Below are 21,483 nucleotides of genomic sequence, written 5' to 3' on the forward strand. Positions count from 1 at the left end.
TAAAGTTAACTTTGAATGCTGTACTTCTGAATGTTCACAGCTCATGCAAAAAAACCTTTCTTTTATGCTGTTGATAGATTTAAATCTATCTATATTGACTGATTATTTGCTGAAGTAGTTCTTTCAAATAAAAATAAACAGCTACCCAACTCTGAGTTGGGCCTTAGGGCTTTCCCTTTGATAAAGAATTTCGAAATTTTTGGCTTTCATTCTGAGTAAGAACAAAACCAAATTTCAAAACCTCCAATCCTCCATGGAATGGAATTACCTTTTCCCACACAGCTCTATGTTCAAATGGTAAAAACGCATAGATGTGGATGCAAGAAGACATTCGGTGGCTATTGTGGGAAAATAGTATACCACAGGCAAAATATGTAGTGTATCTTGAAATGTATTGGCGTTTAAAATCTCAATCGGTGTCTTGTGTATCTCCTCTTGATACTATTTTTCTTTTAAATTGGGATCTGTTCAGGGAAGCTGCTGTAAGTAATGATCATCTAAGCTCTCGTTCTTATTCACGATCAGTGTCTATTGCACCATACTATATAGCAGATGTTTTTGCTCTCACTACCTTACAATGGTCTTGTGAAGAAATTTAAAAGATTGTTAAATCCAGTAGCCTTGCTGGTTTGATTGCATTACATTATAAATCTCTTAATTTAAACTAATCCTTTGTGTGTGTATTTTAAATTCCTCCTAGAGAAACAAACTCATCTGTTTAGTTTTTAAACCACATTTTCAGTTTAGAAGGTATTACTTAAAATTTAATTTTTTTTTTTTAATCCAAGCCTGCTTTAGGATTATATAAATGTTCCAAGCTCGTGAGTAAGACTGTGTACTGTTCTCTTGCTGTAGTGGTGTAAAATCTAGGATCTCTGATAAAGATCCTGTTGCATATTAAAGGAGATAGTGCTGTGCTGAAGAGCCTGCTCATTGCTAAACTGTTCAGCTAGCTTAAGATCTCTTCTGAATCAGCTGAATAGTAGCAGTGATTGAAAATCTTGAAAGTGTAAAAATCACTTTTGTAAAAATTACTAGGTTTTAGAAACTTCTTCAATATTTTTAAAAAGGCTATTTTTTTGATTTTTTTTTTTCATTTGAAAAATTTTAAATCAGGTCTTCAGTTTAGTAGATTCAGAAGAGCTCGTATGCCAGTGAACATTTATTGAAGACCAGGATCTTTGCCATAGCAGTGATTCTTTTACACACAAATCGATATTCATCAAACTAGTGGAGCACTTTGTTGAAGATCCTGTTCTTCATGAAATCATTCAGCTGGTTTAGGAGTGGGCTGAACCATTTCACAGGGGTCTTAGTCTTCAAAAAACTGAACAGGTACGGTGCAGAAGTCCATTATCTCCAACACAACACAAATGCCTATGGGATAACAATCTGTTTTCCATCCCAGGCTTGGATGCAGGGAACGTTACGAAGGGGATATATCAAAATGCAATTTTGTATTCCTCTCCTAAATTGTTAGTCTTCCCCATACCATACTGTAGAATGGAAATAGTTGTAAATCACTGTTTTTTTCATACAAAACAGAGATTGAGTTCCTGCTTTAAGTGCAAAACAGAACTAACCTTAAATTGGTGTCTCAATGGCTCTGCAATAATAATTTGAGGAAAATCATGTACTGACTATGGGGACTGGACTAAATGAAGTAATAGGTCTTTTGCAGCTCTACACTTTAATTCTGTGAACTCCTTGGTCTGTTGTACTAGTTTATGCTGTTTATCTTATGCTTCATGGACCCTACTCATAGTTTCATTTTTTCCCTTGAAATGCTTGAGGAGTTACAGTTAAACTGCTCTATTCCAAAAGCCAAGATTTCAATATGAAAGAACAGGCTTTAAAAAATGTACAGTAACTTTCTAGTTTTTAAGTGAAAACATGGTTATGAAATAGATTATTACCGTTTTTTTAATGACAGGTTTCAGAGTGACAGCCGTGTTAGTCTGTATTCGCAAAAAGAAAAGGAGTACTTGTGGCACCTTAGAGACTAACCAATTTATTTGAGCATAAGCTTTCGTGAGCTACAGCTCACTTCATCGGATGCATACTGTGGAAAATACAGAAGATGTTTTTATACACACAGACCATGGAAAAAATGGGTGTTTATCACTACAAAAGGTTTTCTCTCCCCCCACCCCACTCTCCTGCTAGTAATAGCAGCATTTCAGTTTACGTAAGCTATTACTAGCAGGAGAGTGGGGTGGGGGGAGAGAAAACCTTTTGTAGTGATAAACACCCATTTTTTCCATGGTCTGTGTGTATAAAAACATCTTCTGTATTTTCCACAGTATGCATCCGATGAAGTGAGCTGTAGCTCACGAAAGCTTATGCTCAAATAAATTGGTTAGTCTCTAAGGTGCCACAAGTACTCCTTTTTTCTTTTTACCATTTTTTTTTTTTTTTTGCTTGAATTCTGAGATGTCACTTTTAAGTTTGGGTTATTGATGCCACTAGGTCTGCAGTGTTAAAGCAAAGTAGATTTTGCTACTGCCTCCATCTTCAAAAAGGGAGTGCAGTAGATTTAAAAATCTTTTTAAAACTGTTTTTCTCCAAATGGATTACAAGTTCTGTGCATTTTCTCATCCAGGCTTGTTAGGCTGAAAAGAGACTGGCCAGATTCAATTTTTTCAAGTGCAGATGAGGCCAGAGAAAGTATAATTCACCATGTATGCACCATCTATGGGTAGCAGCAATTGTAGAAACCGTAATATAGACAAGACTCAGGTATTTTTATTACCATGTTGCCGCTGCTGCTGGTCGTTTTACCGGGGGTGAATTGTCGGGTTTTTTTATCCTGTACAGACAAGGCTTTGTGATGATCAGTAAGAATCTGAGAGCTACAGCATGTAGATTACAGTTTGAGCACAGCTCTAAATACGAGGTTGAAATTGAGGCCACAATTAAAAACTTTGGTTAATGGTGGTGGCTGCAGTTGAAATGAACATCTATCTGCTATAGGGAGATTACCTTGGTACCTACATGCCTTTGAGCATTAATGAAAATATATCTTCAAAATACCTCTGTAAAATAAAGTATTAGTCCCAGTGTACAGACAGGGGAACTGAGGTATAGAACAATTTAAATGAGTTGTCCAATGTCATACTTCCAAGCAGGGAACAGTCCTAGTACAGTGCCCTAACCACAAGACCATACTCCAAGCAGAATAGCATAATGGTTTCTAAAGTGACATTGCAGATTTACTGTAGTTGCTGAATAAGATTATTATATGAGATGCCAAACAAATGCATGGAAATAGAGATGGTCTTGCAATTTTTGGGCACAGTGGAAATCCTAACTACAGGGTGGCTAGTCACTAGTCTGTACTACAATTTTGTGTAATATACAGTGACTTTATTTTTCAAGCCTTTTAACTAGTGATGCAGGATTATTGAAATGAGCTGGTTTGTTACTGTCCAAATTTGACCTCAAAGTTCTGTTATTAACCTTTGGGTTTGCTTACTGGCTTGAATATACTGTAGATTCCAGTAACTCTGCACAGTTTTTTCCAGACACTACCATCTTGGGAAGGCTGAAGTAAATAGGAATCAATACAAAATATATTTTATAACCAGATAATATTTCCAAGTTGTTGAGTTTGGGAGAAACCACTAAAACTGCACAAGACGGTGCAGGAAAAAAAAAGAATTTGATTAATCCAAGTGATCCTTTTGGGGGTAGACAGGGCATACACAAGAGTTACTAGATTAGATTAAAAAGAAAAGGAGTACTTGTGGCACCTTAGAGACTAACCAATTTATTAGAGCATAAGCTTTCGTGAGCTACAGCTCAGCTCACGAAAGCTTATGCTCTAATAAATTGGTTAGTCTCTAAGGTGCCACAAGTACTCCTTTTCTTTTTGCGAATACAGACTAACACGGCTGTTACTCTGAAACCTAGATTAGATTAGTAGAAGTTTTTTTGTTTTTTGTTTTTGTTTTTAAGCCCTTGCGAGATCTCCAGTGCTTGAGATTTGGGCAGCGTTTACAATTTCCTCTGAAAGAGTTAAAAAGATAGGAGTGTGCTATAAAAGTGTAGTGTTTAATCACATTAATGCAAATTGTTCTCATATTGTTTCAGTGTAGTCCCCCAAAGAGCCTTTAACTCTCACCATTCCCTAAATAGTGTTAATATGTAAATATTGCTAGATTTGTGGATCTTGAGCTGCCAGTATATCGATGATTGTTGTTGTTTGTTAATATTAATTTAAGCATTGACAGAGCATTTAGCAATGTACAGGGCACAAATAATAAAACAGTTCCTGCCCCAAAGAGCTTACTATCTATACTTCTCAATCTTCAAACATTGCAGTGTTCAGCACAAGAAATCAAAATACAATGACAAGTGACCAAAATGTGGAACACTTCTGTCTTGCCGGTTGGGCAAATTATAATTGGCAAATGATGTTTTAATGATAAAACCTATTTTTGAGAATATTTTCTGTCTCTGTAAACTAAACCAATTTATTAATAGAATTGAAAAAAAACAAATTTCCTCCTGTGCAACCATAAGGAACTCCCCACATGGGTCTGCAGCTTTGAACCCTGAGCTTCATATTCACAGCACAGACTCATACTGCTTCAACTAAAGGAGTAATTTATTGTGCATAAGGATGCAATCTCACTTTGCCAATGGGCAAAACGGCTATTTCCTCGACAGTCATAGAATGATGGAGACCAAAATTCCTGGATTCTTTTCAAAACTCTGAGAGGAGAACATGGGCTAGTGGTTCAAGACAGGCTAGCCAAGCACTGTAGAATTGTCGCATTCAATCTGAAATGTATGGTAAATGAGGCTTGAGTCTGCCATATTAGAAACCGTGATTGTATTCCCATTTCTGCCTAAAGACTACATGCAACTTCTGTTATCTTATTTGTAAAATGGAGTGCATGACACTTGATTACTTTGTAGGGTTGGGGGCCTGAGGTCTTACTCAATATTAAGGCCTATTAAGCTCACAGAAATATAAACAGTATTTCTGAGGATGAGCAGAACTCATGGTCTCCTGGCTCCCAATCCAGTGCACCTTCCCTAGACTACAAAATAGTCTGTGTGGGAGGGTGTGTCTCTCTCATATCTACAGAACAGGGAGCCCAATTCAGCAGAAATGTGGAATTTTACACTTGAAAACGCTTACTATATATAAGACAAACTGAGATTATTAGATATGTTAGAAAACCCAGAGAAGAAAATAACTATTTTTAATGTAGTTTATTACTATTATTAACCTTTTTCATGAGCATTATGGAGGGGAGGAGTGATGGGGATTGCAAGAAGAGAAAAGATCCAAGGTGTAGGCCGCAAGACAGAATTGGGCAGGCCAGGAAGTCGAGGACAATGTTTGGCAGTTTGTGTGCGAATGGGAATGTTTGAGACTGGGATGTGGATGGTCATGCCAAGTGGTTGGAGCTGGAGTCAGACCTCGTGGTTGGAACTGTGGTCAAAGGTTAGATGGCAGGGTCAGGGTCAGAGACCAGATGGCAGAGACAAGCGTCAGAGCTGGATTACCTGGAGTGAGGCAAGACACAGGCAATGCTGGGTCCAAGGCAGGAGCAGGCTGGGTCCAAAGCTGGAATAAAGCAGGAGCGGGACTGTAGCAAGGCAGAAGTAAGACTAGGAATAAGTGATCACAGGAGCAATTGCATCTGTTGGTGAAGGCTTTGAGCAGCCAGCAACAAGCTGCTGTTGGGCTTAAGGGCAAGCCCTCTAGCTTCCATAGCCAGTCAAATGGGGCATTCTATCATGTGGTCTAGTTCAGTGGTTCTCAACCAGGGGTGCGTGTACCCCATGAGGGTATGCAGAGGTCTTCCTGGGGTATATCAGCTCACCTAGATATTTGACTAGTTTTACAACAAGCTACCTAAAAAGCACTAGTGAAGTCAGTACAAACTAAAATTTAATACTGACAGTGACTTGTTTATACTGCTCTATATACTCTACATTGAAATGTAAGTACAATATTTATAATTATATGATAAAAATAAGAAAGTAAGCAATTTTTCAGTGGATAGTTCTCAGAAAACATCCACTCGATGTGCAGCGGCAGTCAGAAAAGCGACAGAATGTTGGGAATCATTAGGAAAGGGATAGATAATAAGATAGAAAATATCATATTGCCTCTATATAAATCCATGGCATGCTCACATCTTGAATACTGCATGCAGATATGACACTCCATCTCCAAAAAGATATACTGGAATTGGAAAAGGTAGAGAAGAGGGCAAAAAAAATGATTAGGGGTATGGAACAGCTTCCATATGAGGAGAGATTAATAAGACTAACTTTTCAGCTTGGAAAAGAGACTAAGTGGTGGGGTATATGATAGAGGTCTATAAAATCATGACTAGTGTGGAGAAAGTAAATAAGGAAGTGTTATTTACTCCTCATAACACAAGAACTAGGGGTCACCAAATGAAATTAATAGGCAGCAGATTTAAAACAAACAAAAGAAAGTATTTCTTCACACAGTGCCCAGTCAACCTGTCGAACGCCTTGCCAGAGGATGTTGTGAAGGCAAAGACTATAACAGGGTTCAAAAAAGAATTAGATAAGTTCATGGAGGATACATCTGTCAATGGCTATTAGCCAGGCTGGGCAGGGATACAAAACCATGCTCTGAAGTGTCTTCTGTTTGCCAGCAGCTGGGAATGGGTGACAGGAGACGGATTGCTTGATCCGTTCATTCTCTCTGAAGCACCTGGCATTGGCCACTGTTGGAAGACAGGATACAGGGCTGGATCGACCATTGGTTTGACCCAGTATGGCCATTCTTATAGCGTGCTGAGACACTTTTTTTGGTATTTTTATGCCTGATTTTTGTAAGCAAGTAGTTTTTAAGTGAGGTGAAACTCGGGGGTACACAAGACAAATTAGACTCCTGAAAGGGGTACTGTAGTCTGGACAGGTTGAGAGTCACTGGTCTGGCTGATGCAGCCCAGCTATGCTCACTAGGCTGTCAGAAGACTGAGCAGGTGCAGGGCCTTATCCCTGACACAGAGCCAATGTAGGTATTCAGAGAGGGGCTACTATGGTCAAACAGGGCAAGGAATACGATTTTTGTGACCGCATTTTTGGATGGACTGGATGGGGGTAGAGTAGGAATTGCACAATACTGAGGAAATGAGATTGCAGTAATGAAGACAGGAGATGATCAGAACATGAGCAAGCATTAGAGTTGCATTTAGCTGTCTCAGAACTGGACGGGTTTGAGATTTTCAGTAAGTTATGTGGAAAGAAAGCAGCAAGATTTGGATATGACCTGGTGTGTGGAGAGAACAGGAGAGAAGAGCCAAAACTGTTCCATTTGAGATTGGGTAATACCAGCCAGTTTCCTTTTATCTGACTGTTTTCTTTCTAATCTAAACTTTTAAAATAGCCTTGTTAGAGACGGAAACTTCTAAGACTTGATACAACTAAAATTTTACTGGAAAAAACATCCTGGTATTTTTTAGATTTTGAATGAAAAGCCTGTTCTGATTAGATAGCTATATAATTTGTCTGTGGTATAGTAAATACTATCATTCATGAGCCACATCTATTTTCAGAAAAGATTTGCAATGCACTGCATGAAAGTTCTTTCTTTATATGTTGTTCAGTTTTTAGTAGAAACTTTTATTCTTATGCATGAATGTGATATCAGACTTAAACTTTATTTTTTGTTTGTCTGACATGAAATCCATCACTTTGCACATAAGACTTAATTTTTCACTTTCTGTAGGATAGTAGCAGCTCTGACTCTCTGGAAGGAAGGAGTTCAGACTATGCCAATAAAAGCTATGATGCGGTTGTATTTGACGTATTGAAAGTAACTCCTGAGGAGTTTGCAGTAAGTAAAAAATGTTTGCATTATGCTTATAATATTCAGAGCTAACAATATAAAAATAGCATCACATTTTTTATTCTTTTCCTTCAAAATAACACCTTTTAGACAAGTCTTTAAACAAGTCTTTCAGCAATCTCAAAGATAAGTTTCTGATCATATAAATTTTGAGATATATGCCTCAACATGAAGCATTCAGTATTGAACTGATTCAACATCTTTGGTTTTCTGTTGAAACTAATTACAAATCTGTTTTGGATTTTTTCCAAAATATTAGATGTTTTCAAGTGGGTTTTAAAACTACTGATAAATATCCACAGCTCTTTGGAAGCTTGCTGATGCAGACACAGCCCTACTCCCTGTTTTATTTTTTAACCTAAATCTCTAGCATTGTTTTTTTCATGGTTATAGAGAAACAGTTAGTTCTTGAAAGTTGAGGGAGTCAGTTTTCATACCACCATCACCAATTTTCAGTACCAGATTCAAAGCAAAGCTTCCATGCCAGGTATAGCTCTTTGCTCTCATATTATTTGGTTTCTGTTTTAAACTACTACATGTGTAACATGCTACAGAGCAAGAAGAAGTGATCACGGGGTACTGAAGGTGGCTGAAAGAGTGTACAAATGAACCAGGCACTCGAACAGTATAGTTGGACATAAAATGTGGTGTCAGGTTTAAGCTCCCGCAATGCTTACAAAACACGATGGCCACAAACAAGACTTCCATACCATTGTAACAAATGTTGTCATCACTTTTGTGGATCTGTCATCTTGGAACAAGTCTTGACTGACAGTGCCTCATCCTGCACCAACTTGCAGTTCTTTGGATGTGGACTACAGGTCATTATGATAATACATTAAAATTAAAAACTCTCACTTAACAGAGCTACATTAGTTCAGTTATAAAATCACTTGATGCTTTAACTTCCATTTTCCCAAATTTAACTGAGCACCGCCCACAGGATTGGCCTCCACAGTTAATATAATAAAAGTTCAAAACAGGTTGAAAATAATGTATACAGATTAGAATCATGGAACTGTAGAAAATTGGTAAAGGAAACGAAAGGACACAAAGAGATCAATGGCCAGTAGAATAAGGAAAAGAAGATGGAATTTAAGATATTAGGAACAAAAGGAATCTAACAATGGTATTGGTCCATTAGTAGATGGCGGGGGGGGGGGGGGGGTCAGTAGCCATGAACAAAAATTTCAGCAGCTCAAGTAATATTTGCCTTTGTAGCACTTGTAGTGTAGCCTAAGGAAAATCATATAATGCTTTGATTTATTTCAGTTATAAGAGTTCTCATGCCCAGTATTTAAAAACAAATCCAACAGAAAAACCCCTCTTCGCCAAGGCACATTAAAGGCTCTCTTTAATGCCCTAGTGATATTTCATTACTGATCTCCTATATTTGGGGCAGCTAGGTATGTCATCTGGTTCCGGTTCCTAGGGGGACCTAGTTTAATTTAATTTTACTAGGAATTAATTGATAATTACTAACAAATTATATTTTATGTTTCCCACTACATTGACTTAAATCATGTAACATTCCCTTCACTGAGAATCTCAAATAGATTGAGTGAATATTAATTCAACTGAGGAACTTTTCACAGGAAGTCTTGTAAAGCTAAATTTATACCCCCTAATGGGCTTCGTCTAATTATTGGCAGTACTGAAGGGAATAGGTCCATGGCACAATAAGTAGTCAGTGGAGACTGGAATTGGTATGTTACAACTAGATTCCCAGGGAAATTGGGGATAACCAGTCCAAGGTCACTCCCTAAAGTTGAGTGTTGTGGTTTTTTTTTAATAATGTAAAAATAAAAAGTTTGGGAGGAAATGTCACACTGGTATATTCTTGCCAACATTATCTAGCTTGGGTACTGAAATCCCATAAAGAAAAAACTGGCAGTTTTGCCCAACTCTTGTTGAATTTTACTGTCATATCTTTACATTTTTTCTTGAACAAGGGATTATGCGAAACATGGCAGGAAAGAGACAGTGATTTACACTAGATATGGTACTTTACTTGTAAAACATATGGTTGTGCTCTGTGATGTGACAGTCCCAAGGGGATCTCTGGGACTGAGCCCCTGATGTGCTGAAACTATCTCTGAGCCCATTTTCCCTGCCAGCTTGGGACTCTGGAACCATGTCTTGTTGAGCCAGACATGATAGCTTGCTGCAACACAGACCCAGGGTCTGAACCACGCCCCCAAAGCTGCAGACTTAACTGAAAACAGCTCAGCAAGTACTCCTGTCTTCAGCACCCAGACACCCAGCTTCCAATGGGATCCAAACCCCAAATAAATCCGTTTTACTCTGTATAAAGCTTATACAGGGTAAACTTATAAATTGTCCACCCTCTATAACACTGATAGAGATATGCACAGCTGTTTGCTCCCCCAGTTATTAATCACTTTGGGTTAATTAATAAGTGATTTTATTAAGTATAAAAAGTAGGATTTAAGTGGTTCCAAGTAATAACAGACAAAACAAAGTAAGTTACCAAGCAAAATACAACAAAACACGCAAGTCTAAGCCTAATACATTAAGAAACTGATTACAGATAAAATCTCACCCTTGGAGATGTTCCAGTAAGCTTCTTTCACAGACTAGGCTCCTTCCTAGTCTGGGCTCAATCCTTTCCCCGGTACAGTCCTGTTAGTTCCAGCTCAGGTGGTAACTCGGATTTCTCATGATTGGCAGCCTCCTTTGTTCTGTTCCACCCCCTTTTATAGCGTTGGCACAAGGCAGGAATCTTTTCTCTCTGGGTCCCCACCCCTCCTTCCAAATGGAAAAGCACCAGGTTTAATGTGGATTCCAGTACCAGGTGACCTGGTCACATGTCCTGTGAGATCCCAAGCCTCCATTCTTCCGGCCTGACTCATAGGAAGGCTAGCAAGTAAACAGAGCCATTTACAACCTATTGTTCTAGTCAGTGAGAGCCATCAAGATTCTAAACCACCATTAATGGCCCACACTTTGCATAATTACAATAGGATTTCAGAGTTATACTTCATATGTCTAGTTTTAGATACAAGAATGATACATATGTACAAACAGGATGAATACACTTAGTAGATTATAAGCTTTGTAATGATACTTTACTGGAGACCTTTTGCATGAATATTCCAGTTATATTATATTCACATTCATTAGCATATTTCCATAAGACCTATGGAGTGCAACGTCACACACACCTACACAAACCAGATTTTTGAAGCCCCTGTAGTTCAGTTTATTGGCAGCCAGTCCCATGTTTGTCCACAGGCTTCTTCACCACACTGTAGCTGAGTAATGCTGTCATGTCACTCAGGTATGCACATGCCAGAACTGGCACCCTAAAGTTTAAGTACTAACAAGATTGGTAGTCCAGGGCTGCATGGACAAACCACTTACAGTTACATTAGACTTGGATAAAGATCGTTAAAGTATGCAAATGAACCATTTCCAGGCAAAACTTTCTATGATAAAGTATGACAGTGCAGTAACATGCTGATACTCAGAGGGCTGCCCCTGCTGCTGCTGGCCCAGCACAAGCAGATAACTGAAAAAGATCCTAATTAAGAGGTGAATCTCCTCATTGAGAAAATGTTGGCACACAAGCCAGGACTCCTGAAAAGCCATACCCAGTAAAAGCAGCTGTAAATATGTACTTGTTTTATTTTCATACTAAATTATTTTTAACACTGTTTTGTTACAGAGCCAGATTACTTTAATGGACATGCCAGTATTTAAAGCTATACAGCCAGAGGTATGTTTTCTTAAATTCACTGTTAATATTTGTTTGGGGTATTTGGGGAAAAAGTGACCAGTTGGATAAAACACTTTCTTATAGGTATAAATGATTAATGTGGTACCATAAATATATATAAACACTGCACGACAAATGGACTCTTCAACTATAAACATACAAGCAAAGTGGACTAGAGAGACTAGAAGGCATTTATATCTGTACACTTCAATTTTGTTAAAGCTGACACATGAAGATCCTCATGCTGATATGCAAAGTAACCATGTGAGTGGTCCAGCTAGCACCTTTTTCTTGGAGACATCTTGGGCTAGATATGGAACATTAGGCTGTTGTAAAACTACCACAGGAAATGTGCTGAGTTATAAAAATAGTGCTTGCTTATCTCCCCTAAGTATATACTTTCTTTTTCTTTTAAACTTTCCTTCTAGAAAATGAAGGAAGACCATTTGTATGGAAAATTAACAAAGTGAAAATTATTCTGTTTAAGCAATCATTAAGTCAGTGTTTTACCTATATTCTGTATGTTTTAAAAATCATGTTGTGTCTCTGAAGTATATTGTGTGTTTGAGATACTTAAAGTTTTGCGAGTTACAAAAATTATACTAAGAGCCAGATTTTCAGAAGTGCTCAGCACCCATCAGCTTTTATTGAGAATATGAAAATCTAGTACTAAATTCTTTCTTTTGTTGGTTTTGAGAAGCTGTACAGCATTAGTCCCAACTGCCAACATGAGCAATCTCAGAATATTATAAATTTAGTGCTTAGATGCTTTATATAATATGCTCTGAGTTTCATTCTCTAGGGATAGTGTGGTGTGTGAATTTTCCTGTAAAGCTGATAGCTTTTCCATTTAAATGCTACAGGGAGTTTGGAGACACATTGGACTCTGCCTTCAAGGACTTCTCAATCAACAAGGTGTTACTCCAGAGCTCTTGTCCAAACAGATTAGGGTCTAACTTCTCTGAGGTATACAAGCCCAGTGTTGGGCCCAGCTTTTTCTTTATAAGTCCTCATTGAAGCAGAAGCCACTGTTTCTCTAACTGGGTCTTTTGAAATTCATTCTCAGCCCAGTCTCCCTTGCTGGGGAAAAGAGAGGTTCCATATGCTTTTTTGGTAATACAGAGTCAACCTCAGTTTGAGAGAACTGCTCTTTTTCCACCGTTCTGACTATGCAGGAAGTTGATACTCAGATCTCATTAATCTGTCCTGGTGACATCACACCGAAAAAAATGGGTATATAAGAGATTCCTTTTTTTTCCTGCCCATACGAGAGAACTAACAAAACAAAAGTTACTGTAAACAGCGAAGTATAATTTGATTTAATTTCTTTAGCAGACTTGTTTGTATTGCATGCTGCAATCTTTCCTATGCATTTTTATTAATGATTTGTTGAGGCTACTGGTAAGGTATACATAAGAATGGGAGACTTCAGTTCTGTAACCTGATAATTAGGTGTGTTGGATAGTGATTTTGAAATATTTGCATATTATCAGTCTCTAATAAAATAACTTTTCAACAGCCCAAGATCTCCTGTAACAGGGTTCTACCAAATGTAGCTTGAGCTGCTAAGGCAAAGTTAAATATAGCTTCTACATGAAGTTTTGGAGAACATACATTGTGAAGAGCTCTGTGCAGGCACTGATATGTGAAGAGCTCTGTGCAGGCACTGATACTAGCAGTTCTTCTGAAAGACCTTTTTTTTTTTTTCAGCAGCTGTTCTTCATTTTCTGAACACTGCCAGAGAGCTAACATTTCAGATGGTTGCTGAGAAGTTTATCTGGTGTATTAGATCATTTTAATGATAGGATCATAATGAAGGACTGCATTGCATGACCTCAGTAGCTCCTTATTGATGGGCTAGCATACGAAGGCAGAGTCCCTGGGGGTATGTCTACGCTACAGCTGGGAGGCGTGATCACAGCGTGGGTAATCAGAGCTCAGCTCAGACTAGCATGCTAAAAATAGCAATGTGGATGTTGTGGCACTAGCATGGCCCGGGCTAGCTGCCTGAGTCTCAGCCCATCTGACACCCTGGGTCTGAGCTGACTCTTACATGCTTCTTACAGTAAACAAAGATACCTCTACCAAAGCTACAGGAATGGAATACATCAAGTCTGTTCTTAGCTCCGTGTGTGAGTATTGTGGCTTTGCAAACTGAAGTTGGACTATCCAGTTGGACGTGGATCAGTCTGCAGTGTAATAAAAGCTCTTATGCAAATCTATTTTCCCCAACTCAACCTGCCTCTTGGGGGAGGCATACCATGTCAGATGCCTCATTGTGGAGCCACATTCACTACAACAGTGCACTGTGTCCTGAGCTTTCACTCTTTGGGTTTTCTATGAAGAGTACTGAACAGCCTTCCCAGACCCGCTACTTCTCTGTGGATCAAGCTTTTAGCACCATGCTTTGCTCTGCATAGCCCTTGAAGAGAGGATTGAATGCTTCTGTCTTCTTAGCCTCAGACTTCTTCTGGTGCCAAGACAGTATACCTGAGCCTACTACAATCCTTGTGTACCTTCCATATCCGACAACACATCTGTCTCAGAATGATGGGCTTCTCCATGGATGAGATCCCCATACTTGTCTATACGAGGACTCATACAAAAGTCACATTCCAAACATGGACAGCTTGGACATGTTACCTGCCCCACAAAGACCTTAAAACAGCTCAGCTGATTATCCCTGGAGTCTCATGTATGGAGTCCTCAAGTCCAAAAGCTCCTTTGGCTGGCATCACAGATGCTTCCAGTGTGGGCAAGGGCATACACTTCTAAGAACTAGAAGTTCATGGTCTCTGGAATGACCAGGAAATGACTAGGACCAGGTTGACAGATAATACCTCAGCAAAGTATTAACCAAAAAACATGGCAGATTTCTTTCCTGAACACTTTGTGATATGTGCTCTCATATATACCGGGTGGCTCTGTATCTAGCTAAAGATAAAACTGTGCAGGCAGATTATCTCAACAGGGAGATTTGAGACCAGCACAAGTGTCACACTGAAGTTCAGTGGTGAATTCTCTTTTTACAGCTTGTTATATTCAAGACCTATCCTGGCCTGCAAATAGAACAGCTTACTGCTTGAAAAACTGCCAGGCCTCTTAAGATGGCTCAGACTTCCCTGTAAATCCAGCCCCTTTTCCTAAGAAAGCTGTGTTTGCTGCTTGATTCACAAGGAAAAGGGCTTCACACCAAACCTTCTCCCTTGGAGGTTTGAGACCGTAATCCCAAATAATTATGACGCTGAAAAAAGATTTTGACGCATTTGCTGTCAGGACCTATCCCTGGAGATGCTGCTTAATTGATATATCCAACATGCATGTCTCTCAAACATTTCTTGCTCCTGTTCACAATACCCTTGTTACAACATTCCATAGGTGCATACCTCCTGGGTAAAATAATTCAGGAGAGTTGTATGACCTCTGCCTCAGTGTTTAGTCTTCAGACACACCAGCAAAGTTGTTGACATGCTTCCTGGCCCTGTCAACCACAACCAGTGCATAAGAACCACTTCAAATACTATGGGGCGGGCAGTAAGTGATCACACCAGCAAAGTAGAGGGAAACAGGTGCATCAGGGCTGCTCAGTCTCACTTCATTTGGAGGATAAGATGGATGCAAAGGAAATAATGGTCTCCAAGATATATGAGGAGGGCATTTCAGATAGAATTCTGTGTCAACAGCTCATTAGTCCAGGTGTTGGGAAGCCCCACAAAATGCCCTGCTGACTGAACCATCAAAGTAGCACTTTAGCCTGAGATAAGCCCATCAGTTCTCCATGGACATGTGTTGCTGCTCAGTGGACAGTGCTGTGGTCTGTGATCCTACTGTTTACATGGATTAAGTCTAGCACCTGAAGCTAGAAGAAAAGCTACACAATGAGAATAGACACTGAAAAACAAAGAAAAGGGACATGAACAGGAGTGTAAAGTCCTCGTCTATTATTGCAGTCTGTTCTGCCAGACAAGCTAGCTGGTGATGAGGAAGCCAAATCTGTTCAGACATATGTCCTACAACAGGCAGAGTACAACCTGCAAGGGGGGGAGGGTCCCATGCTCCAGCCCAAGCCTGAATGTCTATACTGCAATTTTACAGCCTCACAGCCTGAGCCCCATGAGCCCGAGTCAGCTGACATGGGTCAGCCATTGGTCTTTAATTGCAGTGTAGATATACACTCAATCTTGTCACTTCATTTCCCCTCTGTCTCTCTTACCTGCCTCCTTCCTCTTCCTCCTTGTTCTCTTCCCCCTATTCCTTTGTCCTTCTGTTTAATTTATCACCTCCTAATAAAACTCCATCCAAGGTATTTAAACAAACTAACTCATGGCACCAACATGATATTTGCAGGCCATTATACTGATTAGTGTGCTTATGCATTATACCACATTTTCCTATTCTTTTTATTTTTTTGTATTTAGATTGTAAGATCTTTAGGGCTAAATTGGGGTGGGCAAAATTTTTGATCCGAGGGATACATCTGGGTGGGGAAATTGTATGCAGGGCCATGAATGTATGGCTGGGGCAGGAGGTTGGAGTGTGTGTGTGTGGGGGGGGTGATGTGCAGGAAGGGGCTCAGGGTGAGGAGTTAGGGTTCAGGAGGGGGATTAGGGTGGGGGTTTGGGGTACAGGAGGGGTGCAGGGTGCAGGAGGGGGCTCTGGGCAGGTAGTTGGGGTGCACATGGGGTGCGGGCTCTGGCCCAGCACCGCTTACCTCAAGTGGCTCTGGGGTGGTAGCGGTGTGTAGCTGGGCTAAGGCAGGGTCCCAGAAGTGGCCAGCATGTCCGGCAGTGGCTCCAGGGGTGCGGTGGGATGGGGCAGGTGGCTCTGCTGCGCGCTGCCCTCGCCTGGAGGTACCACCCCCGAAGCTCCCATTGGCCGTGGTTCCCTGTTCCTGGCCAATGGGAGCTGCGGGGGGCGGTGCCGGCAGGTAAGGGCAGCGCATGGCGCCCTCTGCCCCTCCCTCCCCCAGGGGCTGCAGAGATGTGGTGCCAGCCACTTCCGGGAGCAGTGCGGGGCCAGGGCAGGCATGGAGCCTGCCTTAGGCCCCCTGCACCACAGGGCTGGCAATCCTGCGGGTTGGATCGAAAGCCCTGACAGGCCGAATCTGGCTTGCGGGCCGTAGTTTGCCCACCCCTGGGCTAAATACACGTTTATTATTGTATTTGTACAGTGCCTCGCACAATGGAGCTGCATTTTGTTTAGTCCTGAGGCAGTAATGTAGTTACAGAATAAATAGGTAATAAGATGCATCTGAATGCAAAAGGATCTCAGTGCAAAGGAGCCAATCTGAGCCCCATAGTGAAATGCCATTAAATTTTTCCAAAAAGGTACTCAAGTCTTGTTCCTTCCTAATTTCTTCTGTAATGCAGACACAGTGTGAGAGCATGATTCCAGCTAAAGCATTATAGAGCCATCAACAGAACGCTCATCTGAGTGCCATAACCCTGCACACAATGCCCAAAGGCCTAAAAGTTTCTGAAGTTGCCACAAGGTCACCTTCTCTGTAGCTATTACCCCCATCAGTAACTCCTTCCTTCAGGCACATTACTTTATCCATTGGTAAGCACAACTCACCCACCACAGTGTCAAATTCAGTGCCCAGATAGGTCAGAGTCGTGTCTGGTGCCTCTGCTTTTTCAGGGTCGAGCAAAATACTCAGTCTGTGTCACAGCCTGAAAGAAATTGAGAAGTCAGTAGTAGTGCCCAAATCCCTACACTACTGTGTACAAGAAATCATCCAAATTGTGAGCCACTGCAGCCAGTCTCGTTTCCCTTTTCATTACCTGACCCAGGAATTATTTTAAATTTCTCCAAGACAACACAGAAAAGTAAACCCCTTGGGCATGGCCATCCCATAATAATCCCCTTCAAAGGTGAACCCTCACAATTCAAAACCTTTTGGATACACTGGCAAGAGACAAAATGCTGATTTGTTGTCACTCTTCACTCCACAGTGGCCCTTCACCAGCTCCACAGCACAAATGTTTGCATCAATAGCATCACTGACTGATGAGCGCTGAGGATATGACACATGATGTGTCAGCTGATACTCACCTAGGGACTTCTTGGCCATAATCCCCAGTTGGGAAAACCTAAAATTGGGAAAAAGAAGGGAAAGAAAGAGCCAGTGATATGATCAGCATCTGGATTATGTTGGCTCTTCGCCCTTAACACACGTCGCGTGGCAACTGCTGACTTCAGGTTATGGAACCCTGGATCTGACATAAGGTATCCAGAACCCTTCCCAAAAGCCCTCACCTAGTTACTCAGCTATGAGTTCATAGGAGTCTAGGAGCCATTTCCAGTAGATATCCATTTTAAGTGGAGTTGGGGCCAGTCCTGTTAACAGAACCATAGTTTTTTTCAGAAAGGGGAAAACAATCTCTCTCTACCTCTCTGTGACAAGGTAGTCTGTGCCTTTAAGGCTACTGGAGTCTAGGGTCAGGCCACCCATGCAATGCGGCCATAGTCCTTTAAGATTTTGGGATTCTGAGATGTCCAAAGGACCTAGGAAATAAGAGATATTGCAAGAAAGGAAGCAGTCCTGGGAATAAGTACTGTAGTGTTTGTGAAGACAACCTGGGATCAGGAACCTTGCAGGGTGGGCAGGGCAACTCTCCTCTCTCTCCCAGGTGAATGGGATGAGCTTTGGGAAGGGAACCAACATCTATCCTGCTTCCTTCTTCACAGCATGGAGACACCATCAAGCAAAGGCCAGCTTGCTGATTCTTCCAAGATGGAGGACTAATTGTGGAAAAGGGGCCAGTTGAAGGATAAGATGGTGAAAGCCCTATTACTGGCCTAAATTACAACTCCTGTTCCAGGGACGGGAGGGCTGGGGGTGGGAGTGGGATTCCTGTCTACAGTAACTAGTTCTTTGAGATATTGTAGTTAGTGTGAATCCCACAATCTGCCCCTGCTTTGAGTGCTCAGGACCTTGCAGGTTTTGAATTGTGAGGGAACTGAGGAAGGACTGTGGATGCTCCACCATTTATGTGCTCATACAGGGACATGGGGTGTGTGTGGTCCCAAAAGACACTGCTATTCAGTAAAGTCTGTTATCACCATGAGCTGCAAGCACATGTTTAGTGGCTCCACAATGATGACATCATCTCAAAGAACCACACTTCCTGTAAAATAGATAACCATTTTTTATGGGAGAATTGCAGGAAAGTAAAGGAAATAAAATTTTAAGAGATATTTTTTGCTGATGAGTCGGTAAATCTTTTTAGATCAATTACTTTCATGTAAAGTGTTCTTGGGTACAGTATAGGGAAAGAGTACTGGGCTTTGTTTTGCATTGCAGAGCTTGCAAACTGCTGCTGCTTATACAGTGATGTAGTATCTGTAAACTATTGGGCCTGGTTCTTTTTTTTTTTTTTTTTAGTGTTCCTAATGAATTGATCCACCTAAGCTTTTTAAGCTGTTTGAATTTATCTGAATTCAAGAAGATTATACTCACTCCTTCATCCTACACATACACACCTTTAAGTCTCTAACTGACAAATTTCTTTCCCATTTCATAGTGGTTATTCTGTAGCACATTATGGAGTATTTGCTTAGCCTGTTAAAAGTGGCTAATACATTGTATTTAAGTAGTATTATTTGGATATTTCCTTAATTGAGTGAGAATTATTGAAATGTTCTGTTTTGTTGCTTATGTCTCAGCTGGGCCTAATTCACAAACACGGACCGAGTTTTTTGAGTATGTGACTGTGACAGACAGTAGAAAATGAAAATTCATTTAACATTACTTTTTAAAAAATTGTTAGATTCTGTCCTATTTTAGAAAGCAAAATAGTGAAAACACAGAACTTCTAGAAAGCCATGTAGGTGATTTAGTATATGGTTTGGCAGGGTGCAAGGAAAATGGAAATTTGCAAACATCACACTATGGCTGCCCTGTTGCCTGATGTTTATAACAAGCAACTAATTTTATCATTTAATAGTTGGAAATATTTTTCATCCTGAATTGGAATAAAACCCCAAACCTTAATTATTTTTGCAGAAGGAAATTACACTGTTTCTTTTTAGAAATACTGTAGTAGGAACATTTTGGTGTTTCTGAAATGAAATATGCTCCCTGGGCTCCCAGATTCCCCAAGAGCCTGGAAGCCCTCAGAGCCCTGGCTCTGAGCCCATCAGGCTGCTGAGCAGCCGGGAGCCTGGGAGTCCAGCTACACTCCAGCCTACCAGACAGTTTGCTGAGCAACCCCCAGGAGTCCTGTCTGTGTGGCAACCTGCCAGGTGAACTGCTGAGGCAGAGCTGGCAAGATGACAGGAAACCAGACAGGTTCCTGTGGGACAATTTGATTTTGCAGAATCAGCATTTTTTGATGGAAACATTTCCAACCAGCTCTATTACAAGCATTCCAGAGGGCAGAGATAAGTGTGCTATAAAAAATTGCTGTATGCCTTTGGTTCCAGAAATCAGAGGACTTTCTTTTAAAATAGAGTATAACATTATTTTAAAAAGCAAGTTTTCCACTTATTGATCTGCAAAGTAACCATTTTAGGTGCTTTTTAATTATACAACATTTTTAATCATCCTTGTGTCTTATTCCTTGTTGTTTTCCCTTCTTCTTGCCACTATGTGCTTTGCCTTTTGCCTGAAGGGTGAATGTCTCCTTTAACCATTGCTGTTCTGTTGGATGGTTGACCACTGAAATTAAACTAATAATGTGATGGCATTTTTGACCCTAGGAAAGGATATTGTTACTTCTATTTGCAGCCTCCACTAGCTAAGGAAGTTTGATATCTTACATGAAAATATAACTTACTGCTGTCACTAACAGTACTACACACATAGAATCATAGAATCATAGAATATCAGGGTTGGAAGGGACCCCAGAAGGTCATCTAGTCCAACCCCCTGCTCAAAGCAGGACCAATTCCCAGTTAAATCATCCCAGCCAGGGCTTTGTCAAGCCTGACCTTAAAAACCTCTAAGGAAGGAGATTCTACCACCTCCCTAGGTAACGCATTCCAGTGTTTCACCACCCTCTTAGTGAAAAAGTTTTTCCTAATATCCAACATGAGTTGCCTGAGGCCAGTAGTGATCAATTGTGAATTTTCAAGGCTGGTTTCTTATCAGAATTAAAATTTATTGTGCTAGGAGGTGTAATATTGTACAACTTTTCCATGTATTTCTGTCCTGAAAATGATTTAAAAACCAAAAATGAAGCTCACTGTTACAGTGGCTCCAATTCAAGTCACTACATAATTAATCAAGCAGATATAAAACCAGTCATCTAGTTTTATTTTACTTGAGGATTGAACCAAAAAGTGTTCCCTTCTGGTTCCCTTCACAGTAAATTTAAACTTCTTAATCTTGGGGAAAAAAAAAGATATCAGACTTTAGGTTAGTTTAGTTTTTGTTGTGGGAAATAGGATCATTGTGTGTTTGCCTCTTCAGTTTATGTTCCTGAGGAGGAGTGGGCCACATTATTGTGTATGTGCAATAGCTCATTTTTCAAATGTTAATTCAGCCACTTACATAATAAAGTTTCAATAACAGATGTGATTGTCCATTTTGTTTACTAGTGGTAGACCATGCTATTTTTTTATGCTATTTCAGAGCTAGTATTCCAGCTCTGAAGTCTTTGATACAAATTCTGTATTGGTGAACCAGATGAGTAGTCTTAGCACAGTCTACTTTCATGCATATCACCAAACCATACCACAGTTTTGATATAATTTGCAGTATCTGCTTAAGACACTCACAGTTGGAAAAACAAACTGCTGTGTGTCAGTATTAATGTGCAACAGCAGAAGTTCTTCAGATATTGCAGAGTTGCACTAGAGAGAAGAGAACTAGAATAGCTGGAGGTCTGCAGGTCATGATTTAAAGTGTATGGGATGAGCTGTGTAGAACCAAAATAAAATTCTCATTGAG

The 21,483-nt window shown here is 40.3% G+C and overlaps 1 protein-coding gene across 12 annotated transcripts in view; it reads left to right on the forward strand.

Moving 5' to 3' along the window:
• The window catches only part of RALGPS1 (Ral GEF with PH domain and SH3 binding motif 1), a 400,445-nt gene that overhangs the window by 51,864 nt on the left and 327,098 nt on the right, over positions 1-21,483 (forward strand). For all 12 annotated transcript variants that reach the window (XR_012155323.2, XM_073315016.2, XM_073315015.2 and 9 more), the window contains 2 exons: positions 7,730-7,837; positions 11,538-11,588. Coding sequence is in view for 11 of the 12 variants with exons in the window: in XM_073315016.2 (XP_073171117.2) it covers positions 7,730-7,837; positions 11,538-11,588 (159 nt within the window). In the remaining variant the exon portion in view is untranslated. The remainder of the gene's footprint in view (positions 1-7,729; positions 7,838-11,537; positions 11,589-21,483) is intronic.

The sequence above is a fragment of the Lepidochelys kempii genome, chromosome 16 (assembly GCF_965140285.1).
Source record: "Lepidochelys kempii isolate rLepKem1 chromosome 16, rLepKem1.hap1, whole genome shotgun sequence".
Classification (NCBI taxonomy): Eukaryota; Metazoa; Chordata; order Testudines; family Cheloniidae; genus Lepidochelys; species Lepidochelys kempii.